The sequence below is a fragment of the Macrotis lagotis genome, chromosome 2, assembly GCF_037893015.1.
Source record: "Macrotis lagotis isolate mMagLag1 chromosome 2, bilby.v1.9.chrom.fasta, whole genome shotgun sequence".
In the NCBI taxonomy this organism is placed as follows: Eukaryota; Metazoa; Chordata; class Mammalia; order Peramelemorphia; family Peramelidae; genus Macrotis; species Macrotis lagotis.
Genome location: NC_133659.1, coordinates 146,989,416 through 147,014,672, shown reverse-complemented (window position 1 = coordinate 147,014,672; position 25,257 = coordinate 146,989,416). Strand labels below are relative to the sequence as shown.

The following is a 25,257-nucleotide window of genomic DNA, read 5'->3' as shown; positions in this document are numbered from 1 at the left end:
TGGGGTTGGTATGTAGGCTTGGGGCTTCTTGGCCCCAGGGCTGGTGCTCTGTCTGCTGCAGCACTCAGCTACCCTACAGCACATTTTAGAAGAGGGACAGAGTGAAAGAAGAGAGAAAATATAATATATGGTAGCGGGGAGGAATGGATAGAGAGAATTACAATCAGCAAAATATGGAAGGAACTTCTGTGTTGGACTTATGATAAAGAATGTGATCCACCCGAGACAGAGCTGATGGTATCAGAACACAGACTGAAACACATATTTTTCCTCTTTCTTGTACTTTATTTTTCATGAGGTTCTATATTTTTTGTGGGGGAGGGGGTATTATGTTTACTCTTAAACAAGAATATTTTAGCAAAGTATAAATAAAGTCATATTAACCACACAAAAAAAGAAACCACCAAGGATGGGAATTCAGGGAAGCATGGAAGGATTTGTATGAACTGATGGTGAGTGAGATGAGCAGAACCAGAAAAACATTATACACCCTAACAGCAACAGGGGGGTGATCATCATCCTTGATGGACTTGCTCATTCCATCAGTGCAACAATCAGGGATAATTTTGGGCTATCTGTAATTTAGAATACCATCTGTATCCAGAGAAAGAATTGTAGAGTTTAAACAAAGACCAAAGACTATTACCTCCAATTTAGGAAAAAAAAAACTCATTATCTTATTATGTAATTTTGCTATCTCTTATGCTTTATTTTTCTTCCTTGAGGATATGATTTCTTTCTCATCACATTCAACTTAGATCAATGTATACCATGGAAACAATGTAAAGATTACCAGATTGCCTTCTGTGGGGGGTGGGGGGAGGGAAGCAAGAATAGGGGTAAATTTGTAAAACTCTAAATAAATAAAATCTTTCATTGAAAAGTAACCCTGAGATTGAAGTGAACAACTTACATGGTGGTCTCATTCCAGGTCCAGTCCTAGTGCCATCAATCTCATTGCCATCTCGATCCACACACCAACAGTACCCACTGGAGTGATGGCACTGCATTGGTACATAGTGCCCATGTTCATCACATTCAGGAACAAACTGGCCCACAGGTCTGGGCCATTGTGAGTCAGTGGCACCCACTGATCCAAGAATATGTTCTCTTTGACGCTGACATCTGGTTTTCTCTACTTCTGTTAAAGAGTTAAAAAGAAAAAGTGGCAGTTAGTAATAACCAATCTATTGTTATTGCACACAGAAAAAAAGTTTCCCTTACTTCCAAATTGAACCATTATAGCATTATAGTTATAGCTTGATTATTGCCAATATTATTGATTATAGATTGATTATATATATAAAAGGTTCAAAAATTTTCTTTTAACTTTTGCCTTGTATTATCACAAGCTCTTGATTGTATAAATCAATTTAATTCAACAAGAATTTATTGCCTTAACCCAAAATTGAACATATTAGTGACAAAATGTGAAATGATTTTTACTGACATTTGTATATTCTTCCTTTATCGAATCAAGGTACCTGACATTTTATCCAAGGTACTCCTCAGTTACATGACTGGGATACCAATTTAAAAAATTGGATAGAGAATTTATGGCATGACTAAGATACCAAAATAGAGAATTGCATACTTTAATTTTCTGGAAGAAGAGATAAGATTTTTTTTTTTTTCATATCACCACTTGCTAGTAATGCTAGCCTCCCTTCCTATAACTTTGTATTTACTTTGTAAATGTTTTCTTTCCACAATAATTATATGGATATATCTTTTTCCTTGAGGGAAAAGATGATTTCATTTTTTTCTTTGTATCTTTGTGCGACATAAAATTACTAAAAGTTGGCTGGGGGGGCAGCTAGGTGGCACAGGGGATAGAGCACTGGCCCTGGAGTCAGGAGGACCTGAGCTCAAATTCAGACTCAGACACTTAATAATTACTTAGTTGTGTGACCTTGGGCAAGTTACTTAACCCTTGCAAAAAAAAATTTGACTGGCATTCTTACTATGTTAAGTCTGATGGTCAGAGCCCTGTGGCTAAGCATCTGTGCCTCACACTGTGTTTTAAATGACATCGGCTGTGGTGCTAGTGAACTCTCAAGTATTTTCCTGATTATTAAGTAATGATTTTCATGTCAACATGCTTACTAAATCTATAAAGGAAAGATAAAGTGGTGGGAAGATTGGACTTGGCCACTGTAGGGTTGTAACATCTGGCAGAAATGATTAATTATGAAATAGGGTTGATAATTAAAACAGATGTAAACATGTACATATACAAACCCTACCGCTTGACAGTCAAGGGAAATACAAGAGAGAGAGATGCATATTCTATGTCTTAAGTTCACAAGATATCTTGACCTGACTTTTACACATTAAAGCTAAAACGGATACAGAAAAAGCAATTCACCTGGTCCTAGCTCCTAACTACCCTATCTGACTGGGTTTCCTCTCTGATATTAGAGTTAACTCTTTTATTAAAGCACATATAATGGATTTTTTTAAAGATTATTTTTATTCATTGGCTATTTCCTAATTACATGTAATAAAAATTGTTTAAAATTCCAAGTTCCAAATTCTCCCCTACCACCTTGAAAAAGGCAATTTTATTTTGCTGCTGCTGCTGCTGCTGAAAACAAAACAATAATAGGCAACTCACACTTACATGTCATTTCAAGGTTTAAAAAGTACACAGAGGTTGAAATTTATATGTGTTTATAATTAAAAAAATTTTCTTATGTATTTGACCCTCACAACAAACTGTATGGTAGAAGCTACATATAGTATTATACTCAAATTACAGATGAAAAAAACTGAGACTAAGAGCTGTGTTAAATGTTGCCCTGTGTTAAATGTCTAGCAAATATTAGAGATGGGATGTGAATCTAAGACTTTCTGTCGAATATTCTTTTTTGTTATTCCATTGCAATGCTTCTTTCATACATTTTCTTTAGCTCTCCCTTTTTCTCTGATAGTTATTATTTGAATATAATTAGAATTAAATTTTACTTTATTTTGCTTTCTCCCCCTCCTATCTCCTTACTCCAATGAGTAAGCGAGAAAAAGAAAATTCCTATAAACATATGTAGTCAGACTAAACAAATTCTTATATTGACCAAACATGCCCAAAAAAATGTCTCCCCTTTTGGGAGGTGGTCAGTATGTTTCATCTTGAGTCCTCTGAAATCATAATGTTGACCAAAGCTCCCAAGTCTTTCAGATTTGTTTATTTTTACAATATTGTTATTGTATAAATTACTCTAATTCTGTTCATCTCACTCTTCATCAGTTCATACATGTCTTTACAGATTTCTCTGAAACCATCTCCTTCAACAACTTTTACTTCACAATAGCATTCTATCACATTTATATACTGTTCAGCCACTACCCAAATGATGAGCATCCTCCTCTCTACTTTAAAAATTGTAGATCATTCAATTCAACAAAATCCAAGAAACTGTGTCCAAAGTACTGTGCTAGGCCCTTAAAAAGATGCAAAATCGAGATGGGATATGATCTTTGCCCTTGCGGAGTGTCTATTATAATAGGAAGTTGTTGCTGTTTTAGTATAGGAGTTTAAGACCTAGTAGGATGATCATTCTTTGGTCATTTCTTAACTGGACTTATATCTTCTTCCTTCTTACTTTTTCCAACTGATCCTTGCTGTCAAAGTTGATTTCTCAGACCTTTATTTTGAATAAATTGTGCTTCTTTTCAAGTCCCTGTGATGGTTATTCCTTGAAGTAAGCATCAATTCTGCTTAAAGTCCTCAACCATCTGTATCAAATCCTCTATAGCCAGAAGAACCGCACTTACACTTGCACTTCTTTCATCAGATCTTTTCCCTCCTAAGCGGCAACCTAGGTCTAGTTATCTGCGCTGTTCCCCACTTCTGTCATTCAAATTGCACCCTAAGTCTTTTTCCATGAAATATTCTCAGATTGATTCATAGAGAAACAACAATTTCCTGTTTTATATATACAAGTTGATTTTCACTATGTGCAGCATAGGAATAAAAATGGAAAGACTTTTTACAAAGACTTGAAATTTGTGTTTTATATAGCTTTAGTATTAGCATACAATGGATGGAAAATAATTGTAAATTATATGCTTCAATCATTCAAAATTTCATAATTTTCAGCATGTGGGTAAGACTTCTCCAGCACAGCTCCCCTTCATATCTTGGGGAAAAGTATTTGAGAGTTAGGTAATGTCACCTAGTTGTCAACCTTCTGGTGATTTTTTTTTTAAATTTACCTCTGTGGATATTTAGATTTTTAGCAGCTTCACATAGACTGCAGTCTATTTCTAGTCATGACTATACACAAGGATGTTGCATAGAAACATAGAGTTAGAACAGAAGGTGGGTCACTCAAAGTTAGCATAACAAGAATTAGGGGCAACAAAAGATGAACAACCTAAGGACTGATACCCACAAAAAGCAAAAATTCCAGACAAAAAAGCACCTAACCTATTGGGTCAATCCTCTAGAGGGTTTAGGGGAGAAGACAAGCAAAAGTTCCCCAGAATTAGAAGGCATAGATAAGTAACCAGTGCTGTGGTGGGGAAGACCTCCCCCTTATATCTATGAGATCATGCATCTACTGAATGACTTAAACATTAAATTCCTCAGATAATAATCAGTCACTAAGTTTCTATTCAAGTCCTTTCCAGTTTGTATCTGGCAGTTTAGACTTAGTTGGCACAGTTTTTAGGAAGCTGGAGTTGCTTTCATGAGATTATGAAGTGTTGGAATAAGATTTTCATGAGTTGTCCGAGTTCTTGAAGGCTACATCAGATAATGAAAGCTCTGGAAAGTCCTTGAGTATGGGCTCAGTGACAAATTGTTTGTTTTCATCCTCAAACCAGGGTAATAAAGCTTGAAGACTTAAATCACCAGGGTTTTGCAATTTTCACCCTCAACAACTCTCACAAAATCTACTAAGTTATGAAAGGGATAGTGGGTGATCTGAATAGATGTGGGCAATACCCATAGCAAGGCAATAAAAAAAAAATCTTTGAAGTACTGAATTATATGTATGTAATTACACATACATATATTTCTTTATATAAATCAACATTGATTAATAACTGGTTAATCCTATTCTACATATTTGTTTTAGAGCCAACTGATGTAATGGAGTACTGGACTTGGAATAAGAAAGATCTGGGTGTGAATTCTACTATTAGTCATTCACTAATTACATAGTTGGAATGAACATCCAGATTTAACAGATCCTGTAATCCATTTGAGAACTGACATATTTGATAAAAATCATTGGCTTAACATCAGAGGTTTAGGCTTTGAATCTTGGTCCTGCTGTTTGGAAGGACAATTAGCTTGCACAATGGATGGAGGAGTGGATCTAAAGGCAGGAAGATTCATCTTGTTAAGTTCAAACACTTACTAGCTATGTGACCCTGAGCAAGTCACTTAACTCTATGCCTCACTGCCCTAGAGAAGGAACTGGCAAACTACTCCAATGTCTTTTCCAGGAAAGCCCCAAATGAGATCATAAAGAGTCAGTCATATTTGAAAAAATTACTGAACTGCTAATCTCCCTGGAGTTTCCTCATCTGTAAAATAAAGGCGATGTTCTTGATGAACTTTAAGGTCCCTTCCAGCTCCAAAAATATGATCCTATTGAGTTTGATTAAATACTTCTGCTCTTGATCTATTTAGTATGACTGTTGTTGGTGAATTTGTCAAGTATGTACTTGGCATGATGCTCAAACACATAGCAGGAGCTCAATCAATGTTGCTGATGATGACAATGGTATGGTGTCAACTCTCACCCATCAGGGAAAGGAATATATATGGACCAATCTTTCAAGACATAGAGTACAATTTCTCTGATTTATAAATTGTATTTACAGAGTTGTTATGGGAGAAAAATGGATCACCCCGTTGGTGATTTACTGATGAATTTCTCTGAATTTAATCTGACTGGTTGTCAGTGAACATCACTGACTCTATGTCAAAAGTCTTTCCGGATTTGTAAGACAAAGAGAGATCATCTCCATGAAACTAATTATATCAAGGGTAACACAGCTTTAGAGTCACCAACCATGACATGATGAAGCATTTAAACACTTAAATGGAGGAGGAAGGCAATAAGGTGATGATACTGATGATACACACATATATCTACCCCATGTAACATATTCAGTTTATTTGCACCTTCATTTATACATCCCCATTTTCCTGCCTGTCATTTTTAGAACTCTCAATGCATAGAAACAACATAGTTTCATGAAAAAAGCGCCCTGGGACTTGAGGAAGAAGACGAGTTCGGATTATGACTCTCCTGCTTGCTACCTGTGTAATACCAGCAAGTCATTTCATCTTTTTGAGGTTCAACTTTTACCTCTATAGAATGAGAGGGTATATCACTATAAGGGGTGTGTGTGTGTGTGTATGTGTGTGTGTGTGTGTGTGTGTGTGTGAATTCTTAGTAACTTAAAAAACATGATCGTCATTGAGAACAAATAATTAAAAGAGAGCTTCCCTTAATCTCTTTAACTGTTAATTATTGATGAACACAACCTGATTGTTATTATTTCTATGTCTTACAGCCTTTTTCTATTAGGAGTGCTTGGCATGATGCTCAAACATAGTGGGAGCTCAATCAGTATTGTTTATGATAACACTGGATTACTACACTCAGAAAGAGAATTTACACATTGGCAGATTTGTTCATTTTGATGTGTTGTTTGTTTTTCTTTGTCACAAGGGAAGGTTCAATGTGAAGGAAGAGGAGGGATGAAATAACTACATTAAAAATACAAAGACATCAATAAAATATTATTTAAAAAATTTAAAAAGAGGATTAGACTAGATAGACTCCTGACCAAAAAGTGAGACTTTCTACATATGATAGGTTAATTAGAACTAAGTTTTCAAAGGAATGTGATTTTTTTAAAATGGTTGAAAGTTGATAAAAAGTTTAGAGTTTATGAGATAGTCAGTCACCATGGACCTGCAATGAGGAGGAGGAGACAGAGTGGGCAGAGCTGAGTCTCACTTCTGATTGAGGAGGGTTGACCCATACACCCACACACAATAAGAGTATGCTAGGGGTACTCAACCCTTTTCAATCAGGCATTTTCAATGAGGCATAGATGAGGCACATCTCAGCCTCCCCTCATTGCATGTCTCTGTCAGCCACCATATAAAATCTGGAATTATTATTATAATTTAGGGAGCCATGCTGCTAAATGTTGTGTCTTATATTTACTTACAAAAAAATTCCTCTCAATTGTGAGAAATGGAATTTAAAGTGTGATTATGGGACATCATATCATCAGTTTTACTGGGCTAACCTCTCTTTGTCTAGAGTACAGGGCATGGGAAGAAGCATAGAGATAAGAGTTGAAGGTTGATAATGAAAATGAGGCTTTCCTTTCATTTGAACTGAGGGTCACCATCACTCCATGGGGGATTTTCCACTGAGGACTGGAGAAACATGAGTCCCTCAGGTCTTAGTGATAAGATGATAACAAAGGCAAGATAATATTTGACTTATTCACGTGGCCTTGAGGAAGAGAAGAATATTGAAATTAGGATGTAAGAGATTGGAGTTTGAATCTCATCTCAGAGATTTTAGCTATAGGACCATAGGCAAATCATCTGATCACTCAAATATTTGGGTTCCTCATCTGTAAAATAAGGATATTGAAAAGAGATTCATATAGCATAAAATACTCCACAGTTCATGAAATCATTTGTGCCTGCTTAATCATAAAGGCAGCAAGATATTTTGAACAATCTCTTTGAGTACACACCAGAGCCAGACTAGTGTTTTCCTCCCATGGACATTTTATTTATTCAAAAGAACGGGACATAAAGGATATTTTGTCTGAAACATATAGAAAAATATCTGGAGGAGAAACAAACAACACTGAGGAAACCTAAGAGAAAAGCTGCCCTCCAGATAAAAGTGCTTGAGATATATATAAGATTTTGAGTAAGAAGCAAAATGTGCTCCTCAGAAGGAAAGGTACTAAACTGATGGAAGAGGTAGCTGTAGTGCATTGTTTCATAGCAACTATATGAATATGACTATTTTCTGGGTTTTTGAAGGTTGTTGCTAGGAAATTAAGTCAATGAACTATTTGTGGAACTGGAAAACAATTTCCTATTGGATCTATCTGATAGAAATGTAGATCTAGAGTTTCCCAACCTGAAAAGTGGATAACTTCATGTGAAGAGGTCCTGGTTGCAGTTGGGAGAGTAACCAATAAGAGAAGCTAACAAAAGAAACTTTTTATAGAACAGCAAAAGCCATAGAGATGAGAAGCTGATGTGAGTTGCACACAATTAACTAGAGACAGATGGGCTTTGCAGATGATGCAGGGAGCTGATCTGATTGAAGAAAACTTTGGTGCTGGGAGTTGTTTGGAGAAAACAGTATCCTGTACTATGTGAATGAGAGCTTCATCTTGCAAAAGAAAAGTTCAAAAAGGATACTGCAAATTAATCCCTAAAGAGACCACAGAAATCTAGTCTTGAAATGCAGACATGTAGTAGTCATAAGCATACTATTTCTTATTCATATGCCTTTCAGCTATGTTTCTTTAAGTCCTTTGTGTATTGGTTAATGGATGGACTGTTTCCTTTGATTATTCCTGCACTTTGGGCTTTCATTTAACCTTTCAAATTTAATATTTAATGTCACTATTTTCACTTTTAAAACTTCTCTTATGTTTTTCCTTCTTATCTCATGGTTTTCTTTCTTTTTCCATAGTCCTAATTCTTCTTACACAAAGTGACTAACACGATCATATGTTAAACACAAATGTACATGTACAATTTTTTACCAGACTGTTCACTGTCAAGAGAAAATGGTAGGGAAGAGAAGATGGTAGAAAAATGTGTAACTTATGAATTTGCAAATGGATGCATATAATTGGATAAATAAAATAAAATATCACAATAGTGTCATTGTGACTAGTTTATGTGAATGGTAAGCAAACCAGAAAGGGTTCAAATGCCATAATTATGAGTATAGTCAGGTATTTTGCCTCATACCAGGGGGAAGTTTTAGTCATCCTTCTGGGGGAACCCCTGACTTTCCAGGATGGGTTACAGGTAGGGATGCATGAGTCAATCCTAGCTCAAAAAGATCAAGAGCCTGGAAAGAATGGAAGCAGGGGGAGGAGAAGTTTTACAATGCCATTTTTGTTTGCCAACTACAGTGTCTCTTCATTCTACATTGGTAGACAATTGTCCATTATATATGTCCTACAAATATAAATATGATGCTCCCCATCAGTATCTCTTCTCTCCCTGTCTAAACCCCCATTGATCCTTCAAAATCTAGCTTAAATTATGTGATAATATTTATGTTATTTCACAGGTCAAGTCAAACCACTTCATTATACAAATTAGAAGGAGGAAATGCAGATTGCCCAACATCTTACAGATTACACCAAATATCAGAGCTAAGATTATAAATCCAGGTCCTCTGGACCAAAATTCAGTATTGTTCTTTACGTCAGTGATGTCAATCTCAAATAGAAATGAATTCTGGGGTATATATTAACTTTGTTATTGCTGTTATTGTTATTTCTAACTCTTTGTGACTTTACATGGGATTTTTGTAGATATTGGAATAGTTTGCCATTTCCTTCCCCAGATCATTATAGAGATGAGGAAACTGAAGTAAACAGGGTTAAGTGACTTGCCCATGGTCACACAGCTAGTAAGTCTCTGTGTCCACATTTAAACTCAGGAAAATGAGTCTTCCTGACTCGGGTCCTGTGCTCTCACCATTGCACCATCTACTGTCCATATATTGATTTAGAAAAGCACAAAATAACATTATATATATATATATATATATATATATATATATATACATATATATATATATATATATATATATATACACACATATAAGTTTTTACAAGGCAAACGGGGTTAAGTGGCTTGCCCAAGGCCACACAGCTAGGTAATTATTCAGTGTCTGAGACCGGATTTGAACCCAGGTACTCCTGACTCCAAGGCCGGTGCTTTATCCACTATGCCACCTAGCCGCCCCTTATTGTATTATAGTTTTACTTATTTTGTTAAATATTTCCCAATTATAGTTTAATCTGGTTTTGGACCAGATCTTTTCTGTCCCCAAATCTGATGTCTCTACACTGTTAAATCATTTTCTGACTAACCTAGCTTACTTTTCTACTCTCCTAGTATGTTAGAGATAAGAAGGAAACATAAAATTTCATTTGTATAGTGAATTCCTTGATGAGGAAATTCCTCTTCTCAGTACAAATTAGTAACATTTCTATGAATTATAGTCTTATAGCTTAGAATCTATTCTTTCTTCAACTTTGCCTCACAGATTCCACAGTATCCTTCAAAGCTGAGCTTATGTTCTATCCTACTGGAAGCCTACCCTAACCCTTTCCAGTTTCTAGCTCTCTCCCAGAGAAATTAATAACAACAATGATAGTTAATAATTACACAGCACTTACTATGGTCCAAGCACTGTGTGTTTTAAATTTTATTATTTCAATTGATCTTCACAATAAACCTGTGAAGAGCAGGTGCTGTTACTCTGTCCATTTTCAGATGAGGAAACTGAGGCAAATAAGGGTATGGGCCTAGATGTAAAGCTTCTTGAGATTTTTGTATTTGTCATTTCACTTTGTAGGACAGTACCTAACATAATTAATCAACAAATATTAATTATTTACTACAAACAAACCTCTCTGCTAGGCACTAGAAATAAACTAAGCTAGGTGGCACAGTGGATAGAATGCCAGGCCTGAAGTCAAGACCAGAGTTCAAATCTGACCAGACACACTTATTAGCTGTGTGACCCTGGGCAAATCACTTAACCCTGTTTGCTTCAAATTATTCATCTGTAAAATGAACTGGAGAAGGAAATGGCAAACCATTCTAAGAAAACTCCAAATGATGTCGCAAATAGTTGGATGCAACTGAAACACAACAATAAATTACTTCCAGAGAGCAAAATACTTTCAGAGCATACTACTAGCATTCAGTAAGCTCTTAATAAATGTTATTGAACGAAAGAACAAATTGATTAGATCTGTTCTCTCATTTGTCTTAAGAGTGATTTCATAGGTAGAGAAGAAAACCTGTTATCCCCCTATGATAGGAGTGGAAACCTACCCATCTGGTAAAAGAAACAGAAGAGGAAGTCATAAATGAGATATAGATAAATAAACTAATGTGCATGTCAAACATGAGCTGATGGTTATAAGAGATAAACTCTGATGAAAGTCAGACATAAAATGGAAAATTTTCAGCTTGAGAATGTCCTTCCCAGAGAATTTTGGGGAATTATCTTATCACTGTTTATTGGTTTCCAATCTGGCAATGTTTTACTTCAGTAAAAACAAACTTTCTGAAATCCCATCAGATTAGGTTTCCCTAGCCTTTATACTGTCCCAGATGGATAAAATTAGTGGTTTCATGAAACCACAATAAGTAGCTTTCAAAAAGTATCCATTTTGAAGAGAGTGGTGTTTGAATAAAATAGAGACAGTCAGACACAAAGTCTCTTTCTGAAATGCATAAATCCCAGGCAAGGGGGAATGGCTTTTATTTACATGATTAAATAATTCCCAATAAGAACTTGCAAACTTTTGCAAATAGAAGTATCCCATTTTCTGAGAAATACAATCAATAGGGGAAAAAAAAAGTCAAACTTTTTCAGAAGTTTTCAAATATCTGTTGTGTTTTGTTGTTCTGTTTTAACTTCTGGGAATATATTTGTGATTTTATAGTAAAAGTCAGAGAATATCTGCAGATATCTGATCTATGATCAGCTTTGCTTAGCACATCTATTTCTTTAGAAATTGAAGCTCTGGAATTTAAGAATGCCTTGATGGGCAAAACAGCATCAATTGATGTTGTTTCAATTTTTTTTAATCTATAAGGTAAATAAAATCGAGAACATAGGATATAAATATTTTATTTCAAAAATAAATATTCTAATATTTTTATATCAGTTGACATGCCTGGTCTTTCTAGGTATACTCTAATGAATTTGATTAGAATCTTAGGGAGCTGCCTTAGGTGACTGCAGCTAAGTGACTTACACAGGGGTCAAACACAATAAATAAAGGTCCAGAGGCAGGATTGAAAAACCCAGGAAAATGAAACTTCCTTATTTTCAGTTTCTGTATTCTAACCACTAGTCTGTGCTACCCTTATGAGAAACATATTGATTGGGTTCTTCATGGTAGTAAATAAATTAATAAACAATGCATAGTTCCACTGTAGCGATTTGTCTTATAGGATGGTTCTTGGAGTGACCCTTATTGCCTAATTTAATTCAGCAATTTGAGTGAATATGGCTACTAATGTCACTCTGAGTAGATGGGATATAAATCACCTTCCCCCAAACTAATATATGTTTTTATATTACATATATATATATATATATATATATATATATATACACACATTATATATATATATATACACACATTATTATATATATATTATATATATATATATGTATGTATGTATGTATAGTCCTCTCTTTTCTTCCCTATTAACAATTTTTGCCTTCCTTAAAGTTGCTAGCATTAGTATGGCTTCTGCTTGTACATGATCACTGAGAATATCAATTCTGTGTGGGACCTTGAACAAATCACTTAAATGCTAAGCATCTCAGGTAACTTCCTAGGTCTTTCCTTCTGAGTCATAGTTGGATTTTAATTTGCATCTGTTTCCATGCAGATCAAAAGTTCCTATGCTGATGAAATCATAGATTCTTTATGTTCCTAGAATTATGTTTGTTTTTACATTCACAAGAATCATATTTATAGCCAGAAGGAACATCAGAGATGACTTTGTCTAACACTCTCTCATTTTATAGATAAGGCTCAGTTGTTAAGTGAATTGTCTAAGAACCTCTTAGGGATGCTTACTAAAAATTCCAGGGTTCATTCCTAATTGTTGAAATGAATATTTGTGAACTCATCAAAAGAGTGTAATCTGATTTGGGGGCCACAGATTCTATTTCTATTAAATAAAGATGTGAGACCATTATATTAAATCCCTGGAGGGTAACAGTAGCAATAACTTAATTATGTCTAGAAAATGTCTTTTGATTTTATTTAAAAATTAAGAAACTTTGGGAAAATAGTATTTAATAAACATCAGAACAATAACTACATTGTCATCAACAAGGATCTTTGCTATTAGACCATGTAAAAACTGATGCAGAGACTGCTGCATTTGAATTTCAAAGAAAGATGTCCTAAGGCATTAACTTGGCCCTAAGATAACTCCAGGGAAAGTCTAACCTCTAGGTTATGCAATTTTCTGAAAATTTAAAAACTAAATATTTCACTTTGAATATGATCTCAAAAGTTTCCTTGAGAAGTCATGATTCCATGACTAGAATCTGATAAAAGGAGTATATATATATATATATATAATATATATGATGAAAAATAATAGATTAAAAGGATAGTGGAAGTAACACTGTATTGTAAGTACAAGAATATGTATTAAGTGAGGAAAATCCATAATCTAGAATGAGAAAGTATGATAAACAATTTTTTGAGTTAGACATAATTTTGGGACAAAAAAGAAGTGATATTATAGTGAAATTGTACTGCAGATCAGTTGGACAGAAGGAAGTAATGTAAAAGGAGTTAAAAAAAATAAAACACTGATAAACCTGGAATAGAAATATGGTATAATAGTGATGAGTTACATTAACTCAATATTAACTGATGTTTTTCTTTCTACTAAAATTCTTGGCTTATCTTAATAATTGAATTAATCAAAAGGAGATAAGAAAGGATGATTGTAAACTTGATAATGACTAAAAGGGAGGAACTGGTTATTAAGTCTGAAATTATGGGAACTTAGGGAGGCAATAATTACATGATTTTTGAGTTCAAGATAGATAAGATAGGAAAAGCAAGCATAATCTTATGAGCTCTACGGTTTTGGAGAAAGTTTCAAAAAAACGGACAGGGAACAAATAGGAAGGATTGTATAAATCTAAATTGCTTGCTAAAGAAATCAAACCAAATAGAATCAGTTATTTTTTTAGAACAAAATTTTAAAGAACATAATAGATTTGAATAAGGGAGTAGTGTAGTTTGAACTATCTAATACCACTGATATAATTATATGAGAAACTCATCAACCAACTTGGATTTTTAAAATGACAGAAGAAAGATTGAGGCAGAAATAGATCACTTAGAATGAAATTAAAGGACAATGTAGTCAATATAAGAATGTCAGAAATGCCAATACTCCAGAATGAATTGTGTGATAAAACTTGTGGTCACAAATAGGACTTTTTAGTTCATTTTTTTTTAGGTTTTTTTCAAGGCAAACAGGGTTAAGGTGGTTTGCCCACAGCCACACAGCTAGGTAATTATTAAATGTCTGAGACCAGATTTGAACCCAGGTACTTCTGACTCCAGGGCTGGTGCTTTATCCACTGCAACCACCTAGCAACCCCACAAATAGGACTTTTAAAGAAAAACTAAGTTGGAGATCAAAAAAAAACTTCAAAGGAGGAGATATAGCTTTGGACTAATGATATGGATGATTGGACTAATGATAAACAAATGATGAAAAAAAAGATAGAACTATTCAGTGTTGATTTTGTTTTTGTTTTTCTCCAACAAAGAGTAGTCTTTGGGACTAGGAAGGGTACAAATAAAATGGTACCTAGGTCTTGAAACCAAAGGAAAGGTCATGAGACTTCAAAAGAAAGAAAAGGAGTTGTAGGGTTGAAGTGGGACAAATATCTCAATCTTCCAAAAAGATAAGACCATTATATTTGTCCTTCTGTTTTCTAACAGAATTTTAAAAACATACTATTGAAGGAATGGTTTGTGAAATCTTAGAAAGTTAAGTGATCAATTTAGAGTCAGTATGGGGTTCATATAGAACAGCTTATAGCAGAATAATTTCATTTTCTTTTCAGGTAGTTTGAATCAGGAGAATGACATATATTTAGGGTAATCAGCAAGGGATCAATGGCTTTTTAAAAGTTTCTACATAACCATGTAGGAATACATTGTTTCTTCCTATTTCTTTTCATTATAAATAATATTTTTGCATTACTTCAGTTCAGTTCAGCTCTCCTAGTACACTGTATCTTCTTCATTAAATAGCTTGGGAAATAGCAAGGAAGACTTTTCCCATTAAGATTTAATGAGCATTGAATAGCATTAAAGACCATTAAAGGGCACAACCTCTCAAACTGGAGCTTTCCCATCATGGCAAAATACATTAAATCAGAAAGGGACCCAACACAATTTTTAGGAAAATTGTTGACCCATAATTTGTGTGGTTTGGAAGAAGACCATGAAATTCAAGCTGGAGGACCTTCCCATGCAGAAAAAACTCTAAGTCCCAAATGACAACATAATAAGGCTGAAAAATAGTACCAATGACAAAAAAAAATAGGGTAAGAAAGATACCATTAAAATAGATATATGACCAGCAAAGGAAGTGAGTTGGGTCATGCATTAAGAAATAAGGAATAAGAGATGGACAGTCTAAATGTTACATAGTATACATGTCTTCCTGTGGACAATTTATAGGGGATAGAAATGAATGGCATTAGTATTAAAAAAAAAAAGTAGAGATAAATTGCCATTTGAACTACAAGAAGGAATATATAGATTGCTATTATTATAGTTCCCTAGAAGTATTCAAAATAAAAATATTCAAGGATATTTTTAGTAGAAAATTAGATATTTAAATGTCCTTCTGGAGATGGCATTGTAGAGAGAGCCAGAATCAGTAGACTTGGATTCCCAAAAACTGGGGTTTAAATGAGGAGGGTAAGCTATCCCATGATCTTTCCTATCACTGAACCACAGATAATCTCTTCTAAGGCACAACCCTCATTCTAGTTGTATGACTCCCAGAAGTTGAGTTCATCCTAGATTACTCTAATCAAGCATGACTAGAGTCAGGATAACTACTGAATCCCTTAAGTCAACCTCAATCACTCTATCATAGATGCTAAAGTTAATAGGATTAAACTTGTTCTTTATAAATTCATGTAGTCTATTAGTTTGTCCCCTAAGTACCTACACATTGTTTTTGCATTGACTCTCTCCCTACCTCCCAAACCCAAGTATATAAGCCAAATTTAAAGATTTATAATTTCCAGGTCGCTAAGCTTTAGGGTTGAGAACTAAAAATACTCAGTGTTAAGTGATAGCAAATACTTCCTGTACTTTGTTCTTTCTTCAATTTTCAACTTTACTCATAAGATGATCAAGGGTTTTATGCACTAGTGTTGACCTCATGGTATACCCAAAGAAAGAATTATAAATTGCTCTATGGAATGGAAAAGTATTTATTAAATATTTTCTATATGCCAGATACTCAGCATTGAGCAATAGAGATGAAATAAGTAAGCAAGAGAGACCTTGCCCTCAAAGGCTATTTATATTCTCTATAATATAATAATGTATATTATAATCTATAGGGTATTATTCTCTAACCAGTCTTATTACTTATTATCCTTACCCTTATTAACTCTTATTAACCAAAACAAAATGTTAGATGAGTATCTATCTATCTAGGTAACACATCATTCACAAATTTTACATTTTTATTATCATGACCAATGCTTTCAAAAATAAAAATTTAAGTTTTAATACTATCTATTCAGATACATGCTATCTAAAATGTTTTGGTTCTGCACAGGAGAATTTATCTGGGACAAATTTTTCATTTCCTAAATTACATTGGAGATTTGCATTGGAGGATATATACCCCATAAGATAATACATACCCTATAATATAATAATACATTCCAACAGAAGCAACGTCTATAGAAAAATGATGGCCACAGAGTTAAGCTCTGGTAGCACTGATTTGTGTTCAGTTCTCAGATCAAGAAAGGGGGGGGAGGTGGAGCAGCTCTGCAGGAAGGGGAGTAGTTTGCTCAATTCTGGGTCCAGGCTACCTATGATGATTACTTAGCCATCAGAAGCCAGAAGGACTTAGAGGGGGAGCTTGGAGGGTCAGGTCAGAGGTGGAGGTTGTAGTTCAGGAGCAAAATAATATAAAGAAGGTCAGGAAGTAGTCATTTATATAAACAACTTTTTTTTCTTATCATTGATCGTCATCAGTATTTGAGAGTCCATGGATTTACTTCATATACTTCTAGTGTAAATTAAACTGGTTCTCTCCTTGAGGGGAGAATCCACATGAGATGTCAGTGTCACTGACATCTGTCTTTTTTTTTTAAAGATTCCTTTTCTGACAACAGAGCTCTCTAACCATCCATTCGCTAGGAATGTTCATGATTAACCCTCCTAGGGTTTCCCAGGGTCTATCCTTCCCCCTGCAGCCCAAACACTGCACCCCCACTCCCACTTCAAAGACTATAGTTAGCTTTGAGGTTCTAGGAAAATTCTTGACCATAGAATTTCCCCTGGAAGAAATGGATGGGTTTACACACACACTGGACAACACCGGGCAGTGAAGCATGGCAAATGAGAAGCAAGATGACAGAGATGCAATTTGTCAGGTGGGAAGGGGTAAATCCACCAATGATTCTGTAGATTGGTCACTACATTTCCTCATTCTCCCACTATAGTTCACATGCCCATATGCCTGGATTCATTTCTGTTTGGTAAACAAAGTCTTCAGGGGGTGCAAGGAGAGAAGCAAAAATCAAACATCTGTTTTGTTTTGAACTGCTTAAGTGAAGCGTGCATAAAAGAAATAATGAACTCCAGTCATTCTGAAGAGCTGCTAGAACATTATGGCTCAAACTCTGATGAAATTTTACATTATTAAAAAGCTGACTACTTCCAGAATGCACCAGCAGGCTCGCAAATCTCCAGTGCAATTTAGGAAATGAAAAGTTTGTCCCAGATAAATTCTCCTGTGCAAAACCAAAAGATTTCAGATAGCTTGTATCTGAATGGAAAGTATTTAAACTTAAACTTTTATTTTAAAAGCACTGGTCATGATAATAAAAATGTAAAATTTGTGAGTACTTATTTTCCTAGATAGGCACTTATCTAACATTTTGTTTTGATTAATAAGAGCTATTGAGGGTAAGGATATTAAGTAATATGACTGGTTTAGAGAATAATACATAACATAGAATGGGACCTGGTAGTATTAACTACTATTTATGTGGTGCTTTAAATTTTACAAGGTGTTTTTTGCTTGCATTATTTCATTTGAGCCCTACAACAATCTTTAACATAGGTACTCCAAGTATAATTTTCTCTCATTTAACAGAAGAGGAGATCAAAATTGAGGGACTAATGCCTACAAACTGATTTTGAAACTTTTTCTTTCCACAAAAAGCAGCTGAATTTAAAAGCCTATAATGTCAAATTTGGGGCCCAAAATAGTTTCTGATAATATTTGATAGGTGCTTAGGTCAAATAGTAGATATTAGAGCATTACCATTTTTTTTTTAGTTTTTGCAAGGCAATGGGGTTAAGTGACTTGCCCAAGGTCACACAGGTAATTATTAGGTGTCTGAGTCTGCATTTGAACTCAGGTCCTCCTGACTCCAGGGCTGGTGCTCTATCCACTGTGTCACCTGGAGCATCATTTGAACCCAAGTCTATACATTATATCAAACTGACTATTTTTTACTAGTCTGAGAAGTGTCTGATTGTTTTCAATAATAAATGCAGTACTGTCTAGTTATGAAAGAAGTGAGAGAGACGAACAGATGCGGAAACAAAAACAGTGAAAGACAGAGAGACAAGAACAGAAAGGCATAGAGGGAAAAAAAAGAAAGGAGAGTGAGACAGGGAAAGAGGAGAGGGGAGAGACAGAGACAGGGTGAGATTTTTTTTTATATTAAAGCCATAGCAATCCTTGAAGAGAAATCTGAGAACTCTTAGGAGTTTCCAAGATTTTTTTTAGGGGGTTCCTGAGGTCAAAACTATTTTCATAATAATACTAAAATGTTACTTGACTACTAAAATACTCTTCCTTTTACTAACTACATTTCTAAGTGAGGTCAGATTTCCTTCATATACTTTAAACAAAACATATAATAACAGATTAAATGTAGAGGCAGATACAGAATCCAGCTGTTTTCTATTAAGCCAGACATTAAAGAGGCTTGTAAAAATATATCAAATAATGACACTCCTTCAATAATTTTTAATAAACAGTTACTTTTCATTAAAAATGTTATTTATGTAAATTATAATTAACTTATTGTTACATTAAAGTGAATTAAATATTTTAAAAATTTATTTATGCAAGTTTTAAATACGTAAAAGAAAAGTTCTTTGTTTTTAATATCGTAAAAGGGTCCTGAGACCAAAATGTTTACAAACCTCTGGAATAGAAGTAATGGACCTTGAGTTAGGAGGATTTAGGGTCAAATCCATCTGACATGGGGCAGCTAGGTGGCATAGTGGATAGAGCACTGGCCCTGTAGTCAGGAGTACCTGAGTTCAAATCTGACCTCAGACACTTAATAATTACCTAGCTGTGTGGTCTTGACAGCAAGCCACTTAACCCTATTTGCCTTGCAAAATCCTAAAAAAAAAAAATCCATCTGGCATGTACTACCTATGTGACCACTGGTGAATTGCTGAACTTCAAATAACTCTCTAAGATTTATTTATTAAATTACAGATGAGTTACCTAGTACATAAAACTGGGGAGTTAAGAGTCATGAATTCTCAGAATTTCCTCAGGGAGGAATTTTATTAAAAATGCTACCATGTGGGGGCAGCTAGGTGGCGCAGTGGATAAAGCATCAGCCTTGGAGTTGGGAAGACCTGAGTTCAAATCCAGCCTCATACACTTAATAATTACCTAGCTGTAGGTAAATTGGGCAAATTACTTAATCCCATTGCCTAAAATAAAATAAAATGAATTTTTTAAAAATGCTACCATGTGACCAAAATAGATAGAAGGGGAAAATGACAAATGTTGGAGGGGATATGAAAAATTTGGACTGTCAATACAGCATTGATGGAATTGTGAACTGAACTAACCATTTTGTAGAACAATCTGTAATTTTACCCAAAGAGTTTGACCCAGAAATACCACAATTAGGTCTGTTTCCAAAGATGACTAGGGTAAAAGGAAAAAAAAAAAACCTTTATGTTATAGAATAGTTATATTAGCTTACTTTTTGGTGGCAAAGAACTGGAAATTGAGGGTATGCCCATCAATTGCAAATAACTAATACATTGTGGTACATTAGGATTGTAATGGAATACCACTGTGATATAAGAAATTATGAACTGGTTGATTTTAGAAAAACGTGGAAAGATTTGAATGAAATAATGAATAGGGAAACAAGCAGAATCAAGAGGACATTGTATATAGTAATAATAATGTCTATAAAATAACTAAACAACTAACTTATTCTGAGTATTGTAAATACTTAAATCAACTACAAAGGACCTATGAAGAAAGAAGTATCCATCTCAAAGAATCAGTAAACAGAAGTATGCATAGTATTATTTTACATATTTCTATCTCCGTCAAATGATGATTTTTCTCTAGTACAAGGAAGGGGGCAGTTTGGAACTTAAAATATAACAAAAATTTATAAATATATAAAAATAAATTTAAAAAATGCTACCAAGACAACACCTATTTTGTTAACTTAAAAAAAAATCAGAATGAAGGCAAGAGTTAACATGAGGAGATAACTCAGCACTAGAGCTAAGGAAGGATGTTAGAGGTCACTTTTTGTCCTCTCGCATATTTTTCCATGAAAGTCTATCAGAAATAAATTTGGTTTCAATTAACCTAGAATTTCCTTAGGGCCAAAGAAAACAGACCCAAACAAAAAAGAAAGAAAGAAAAAATACATAGTTAAACCCTCAATTAAGTTTTTCATGCAATAGTTAGTTATGGTTATTGACCTTAATAAGAACATGGACTGAGAAGATTTTCTCTTCACAGTTAAGTCGTTCAAAGTGGCAAAGATATATCTGACCAACAGTAACAACAAAGAGAAATCCTGTCAACTAATCATAGAATCTCCATAAGAAACTTGTAGCATCTCATCCGGTTTATACTTGTACCAGGATATCTAAAGATGTAACAAATGTCTCTAGACAGCAAACATTAATTAATTGCCCTCTATACACCAGGCAATATACTAAGCACTTTATAAATATTATCAAATTTGATCCTCATAATAACATTGTGCTATTAATTATTCCCATTTTACAATCAAAGAAACTGAGGCAGATAGCGATTAAGTGACTTATCCAGAGCTAAATATCTGAGGTCACCTTTAAACTCGGGACTTCCTATCAACTACACCATTTAGCTAGCCTCCATAATTTGCAAGGTACAAAACTGTAAAGGAAACAACTTTGAGATCCTTTGTCTTCCTTTTTTTCCTTTTTCCCTTCACTTTCTTAAAACTGTAGCTTAGTTGTTGTTTAGTCATTTCAATTGCATCTGATTCTTCGGAGTGGTTCACCATTTCCTTTTCCAGATCATTTTACAAATGAGGAAACTGAGTCAAAGAGTTATATGACTTACTCAGGGTTATATAGCTAGTAATTGTCATTTAGGCGAGATCTGAACTCAGGAAGATGAATCTTCTGACTCATGGCTTGACACTTTATCCACTGTGCCAGCAAACTGCTATACAAAGCTGAAAGCTTCCTTTCCCATTTAAAAAAAGTGTAGTAATTGAAGATGAAATGAACATTTTGATTATGTAAAATTAAAGTTTTTGCATAAATGAAAGTATTTAACTCTTTTGATGTGGGATCATATTTGTTGAAAAATACATGTTTTTCTGCAAGTTTTATTTGTTATTTAGTTGTTTTAAGTTCATTTAAAGGGTAGTTAGATAGGAACTAGCATAAACTGCAACTATAATTGATGGCCCAAAATATTCAGCAATGGGACAAAAAGAAAAAAATTTCAGCACCAAAAGAGTTAAAATGGGAGGCAAAACAGTTACCTGGGGATATCATCCTGCAGCCAGTTATTTTGATAAAAATCGCATTTCCAAGATATATGGAAATAATTAAAATTTGTAAGAATAAGATCCATTCCCCTATTGATAAATGGTCAAAGATTATGGGTAGGCAGCTTTCAAAGGAAGAACTCCAAACAATAGCCATGAAAAAAAAAGTTCCAAGAGTTAGAGACATGCTAATTAAAGCACATCTGCCTCATGTAGATCAGCTTGAAGAAAATGTCAAATGAGGGAAGGGTTGTGTAAAAACAGTCACTCTAATGCCTTATTAGTAAAGCTATAATTTAGACCAGATATTTTGCAAAGTAATTTGGAACCATTGCCCCCAAAATCAGTATACTGTGCATAGATACCACTTCTAGACTTAGACCCCAAAGAAATCAAAGAGAAACTGAGGTATCACCTCACACCTCTCAGAGTGGCCAATATGACCAGAAAGGATAATGATCATTGTTGGAAGGGTTGTGGGACATCTGGGACACTATTACATTGTTGGTGGAGCTATGAACTCATCCAACCTTTCTGGAGAGCTATTTGGAACTACACCCAAAGGGCAACAAAAATGTGCATACCCTTTGACCCAGCAATACCACTACTGGGTCTATACCCTGAAGAGATGATGAAAAAGGGTAAAAACATTACTTGTACAAAAATATTTATAGCAGCCCTGTTTGTGGTGGCAAAGAACTGGAAATCAAGTAAATGTCCTTCAAATGGGGAATGGCTTAGCAAACTGTGGTATATGTATGTCATGGAACACTATTGTTCTATTAGAAACCAGGAGGGATTGGATTTCAGGGAAGCCTGAAGGGATTTGCATGAACTGATGCTGAGTGAGATGAGCAGAACCAGAAAAACACTGTACACCCTAACAACAACATGGGGGTGATGATCAACCTTGATGGACTCACTCATTCCATCAGTGCAACAATCAGGAACAATTCTGGGCTGTCTGCAAAGGAGAGTGCCATCTGTATCCAGATAAAGAGCCATGGAGTTTGAACAAAGTTCAAGGACTATTCCCTTTAATTTAGAAAAAAACAGATATCTTATTGCCGGATCTTGTTACCTCTTAGACTTCTTGTCTGTTCCTTAAGGTTATGATTTCTCTCTCATCACACTCAATTTGGATCAATGTACAACAAGGAAACAAAGTAAAGACTGACAGATTGCTTTCCGTGGGGGGGGGGGGGGGGTGTGTGGAGGGAGGGAAGTAAGATTGGGGGGAAAATTGTAAAACTCAAATAATACCTTTAATAAAAAAACAATAAAAAAAGAAATCAAAGAGAAAAAATATTTTTATGTATAAAAATAGAGATAGCAGCTCTTTTTGGTGTAAATTGGAGATTGATTAATCTAATTGTAGCATCTGATGTAATAGAGTACTATTCTGCTTTAAAAATGAAGATGAAATAATTTCAAAGAAAACTGAGACAACTTGTATGAAGTGCTGCAAAAAAGTAAGCAGATCTGGGAGAATAATTTGGAGAATAGCAACATCTTTAAAAGATGAACAACTTTAAGAACTCTAATCAATGTATAACCAATTATGAAAAAACCAAAACCTTCATAAATATATTTGCTATGAAGGTTTTGATGTGTTTTTTTTCAAATAGAGGTAGGGACATAGGAGGGAGAGAAAATAAATGCATGGTCATAGAATTAAATTAAATTTAATAAGTTGAAATAAAATGTAAAATCATCAACAGAAAAAAAGTTCTGAAAAACTCACTTATATTAAGATATAATTAATTTATGAAGCTTAAGATGTGGCATGACCAAGGATATTTTGAATTTTAACAGAATATAAAGACTATTATCAAAAAAGATCTCTCTCCTAGTAGAATTACCTAAATTAGCTAATATCAAATTCTATCTTTCTATAAAGCCAACTCTACTATTACTGAGTATAATGCAAATTCATAGGCAAAAGCAGAGAAAAGGGATGATATTAACATGTTAAAATCACTCTAGTATTCAAAACATAGTCAGTGGAACTTGGAAAAACTCTGTTCAAGATTTCCATCACTTAGAAGCTAATTGAAATCCCTTAGCTCCTGTTTCCCTGATATCCTTGGAACTTTTTTGCCAATACCAAGACTTGAGAGCCAACCTCTAATTTTAGGAAAATGACTTAATAGCAGTATCTAGAATAGTGTCCAATCACAGTGGGAATTTGATAAATATTGATTAAAAGGTGATGATATGGGGTAGCTAGGTGACGCAGTGGATAGAGCACCAGCCCTGGAGTCAGGAGTACCTGAGTTCAAATCCGGCCTCAGACACTTAATAATTACCTAGCTGTGTGGTCTTGGGCAAGCCACTTAATTCTATTTGCCTTGCAAAAAAAAAACACCCTAAAAAAAAGTGATGATATTATACCTCTTTTTTGGGGAGGAGGAAAAGATCATGCATCCCATGCTCTATATTTTTGGGGCAAAAATTCAAGCTGCCATTCATTTCATTTCCTTTCCTGAATGCCCAGCATCAAAATAGGAAGAGTTAGATTTATATTGCAACTCTAAGTCTTACCTCCTGGAGTGCATTGGAAACCATTGCCCTGATATCCAGGCTTACATTGGCAAACAAAGGACCCTGGAGAATTGTAACAGAAAGCATCTGGATGACAACGATTTTGTTGGCATTCATCTACATCTGCAAAAAAAAAAAAAAATATGAGATCATAGGTTAATCTGATTTCTCTTCATCAGTTATGCAGTTAGGTGATATGCTGCATAGAGAACTAAGCCTGGAGTCAGGAAGATCTGAGTTCAAATGCAACCCAAATTCAAATCCTGGGGTAAATTACTTAACCTCTATTTGCCTGAGTTTCCTCATCTGTAAAATGGAGGTAATAATGGCACCAATCTCTCAGGATGTTGTAAAGACCAAATGAAGCAATATTTGTAAAGTGTTTGACATAGAAGCCTTAACAAATGCTTCTCTTCTTTCTTTTCCCCCATAGTCCACCCCCTTATCATTGCAGCCTGAGTGAAATCATTCATTACAGTAGAGGGGAGGTAGTTCCTGAACAAGTACTAGTACTCACTATCTTAATCCTCAGCATATAAAATCTCTCTGATTTCCTTCTAACAAAGATATAAACAAGGATGACTTTCTTTGAGGAAACTTCTAAACCTAGTTTGTCCTTCATTCTTGAAGAAGAAGAAGACCATGATATCAGGGAAGTGATGCCATGACAAACAAGTAAATTGGATTTGAGTGAAAGGAGTACTGTGCTAAGTCACCAGTCTCACTTTGTCTTCCAGAGCCATTTAGGTCCAGTGGCCAGAAATGGAGCAGGACAACTGTTGATGACCCTGGATGTGAGGCAATCAGGGTTAAGTGACTTGCCCAAGGTCACACAGCA

The 25,257-nt window shown here is 34.7% G+C and overlaps 1 protein-coding gene across 1 annotated transcript in view; it reads right to left on the bottom strand.

The window, feature by feature from the left end:
- Nucleotides 1–25,257, bottom strand: part of NID1 (nidogen 1) — a 111,051-nt gene that overhangs the window by 17,616 nt on the left and 68,178 nt on the right. Inside the window, exons 12-13 of the mRNA XM_074222961.1 lie at nt 24,420–24,542; nt 914–1,141 (exon numbers count right to left, since the gene is read on the bottom strand). Coding sequence (XP_074079062.1) covers nt 914–1,141; nt 24,420–24,542 — 351 coding nt within the window. The remainder of the gene's footprint in view (nt 1–913; nt 1,142–24,419; nt 24,543–25,257) is intronic.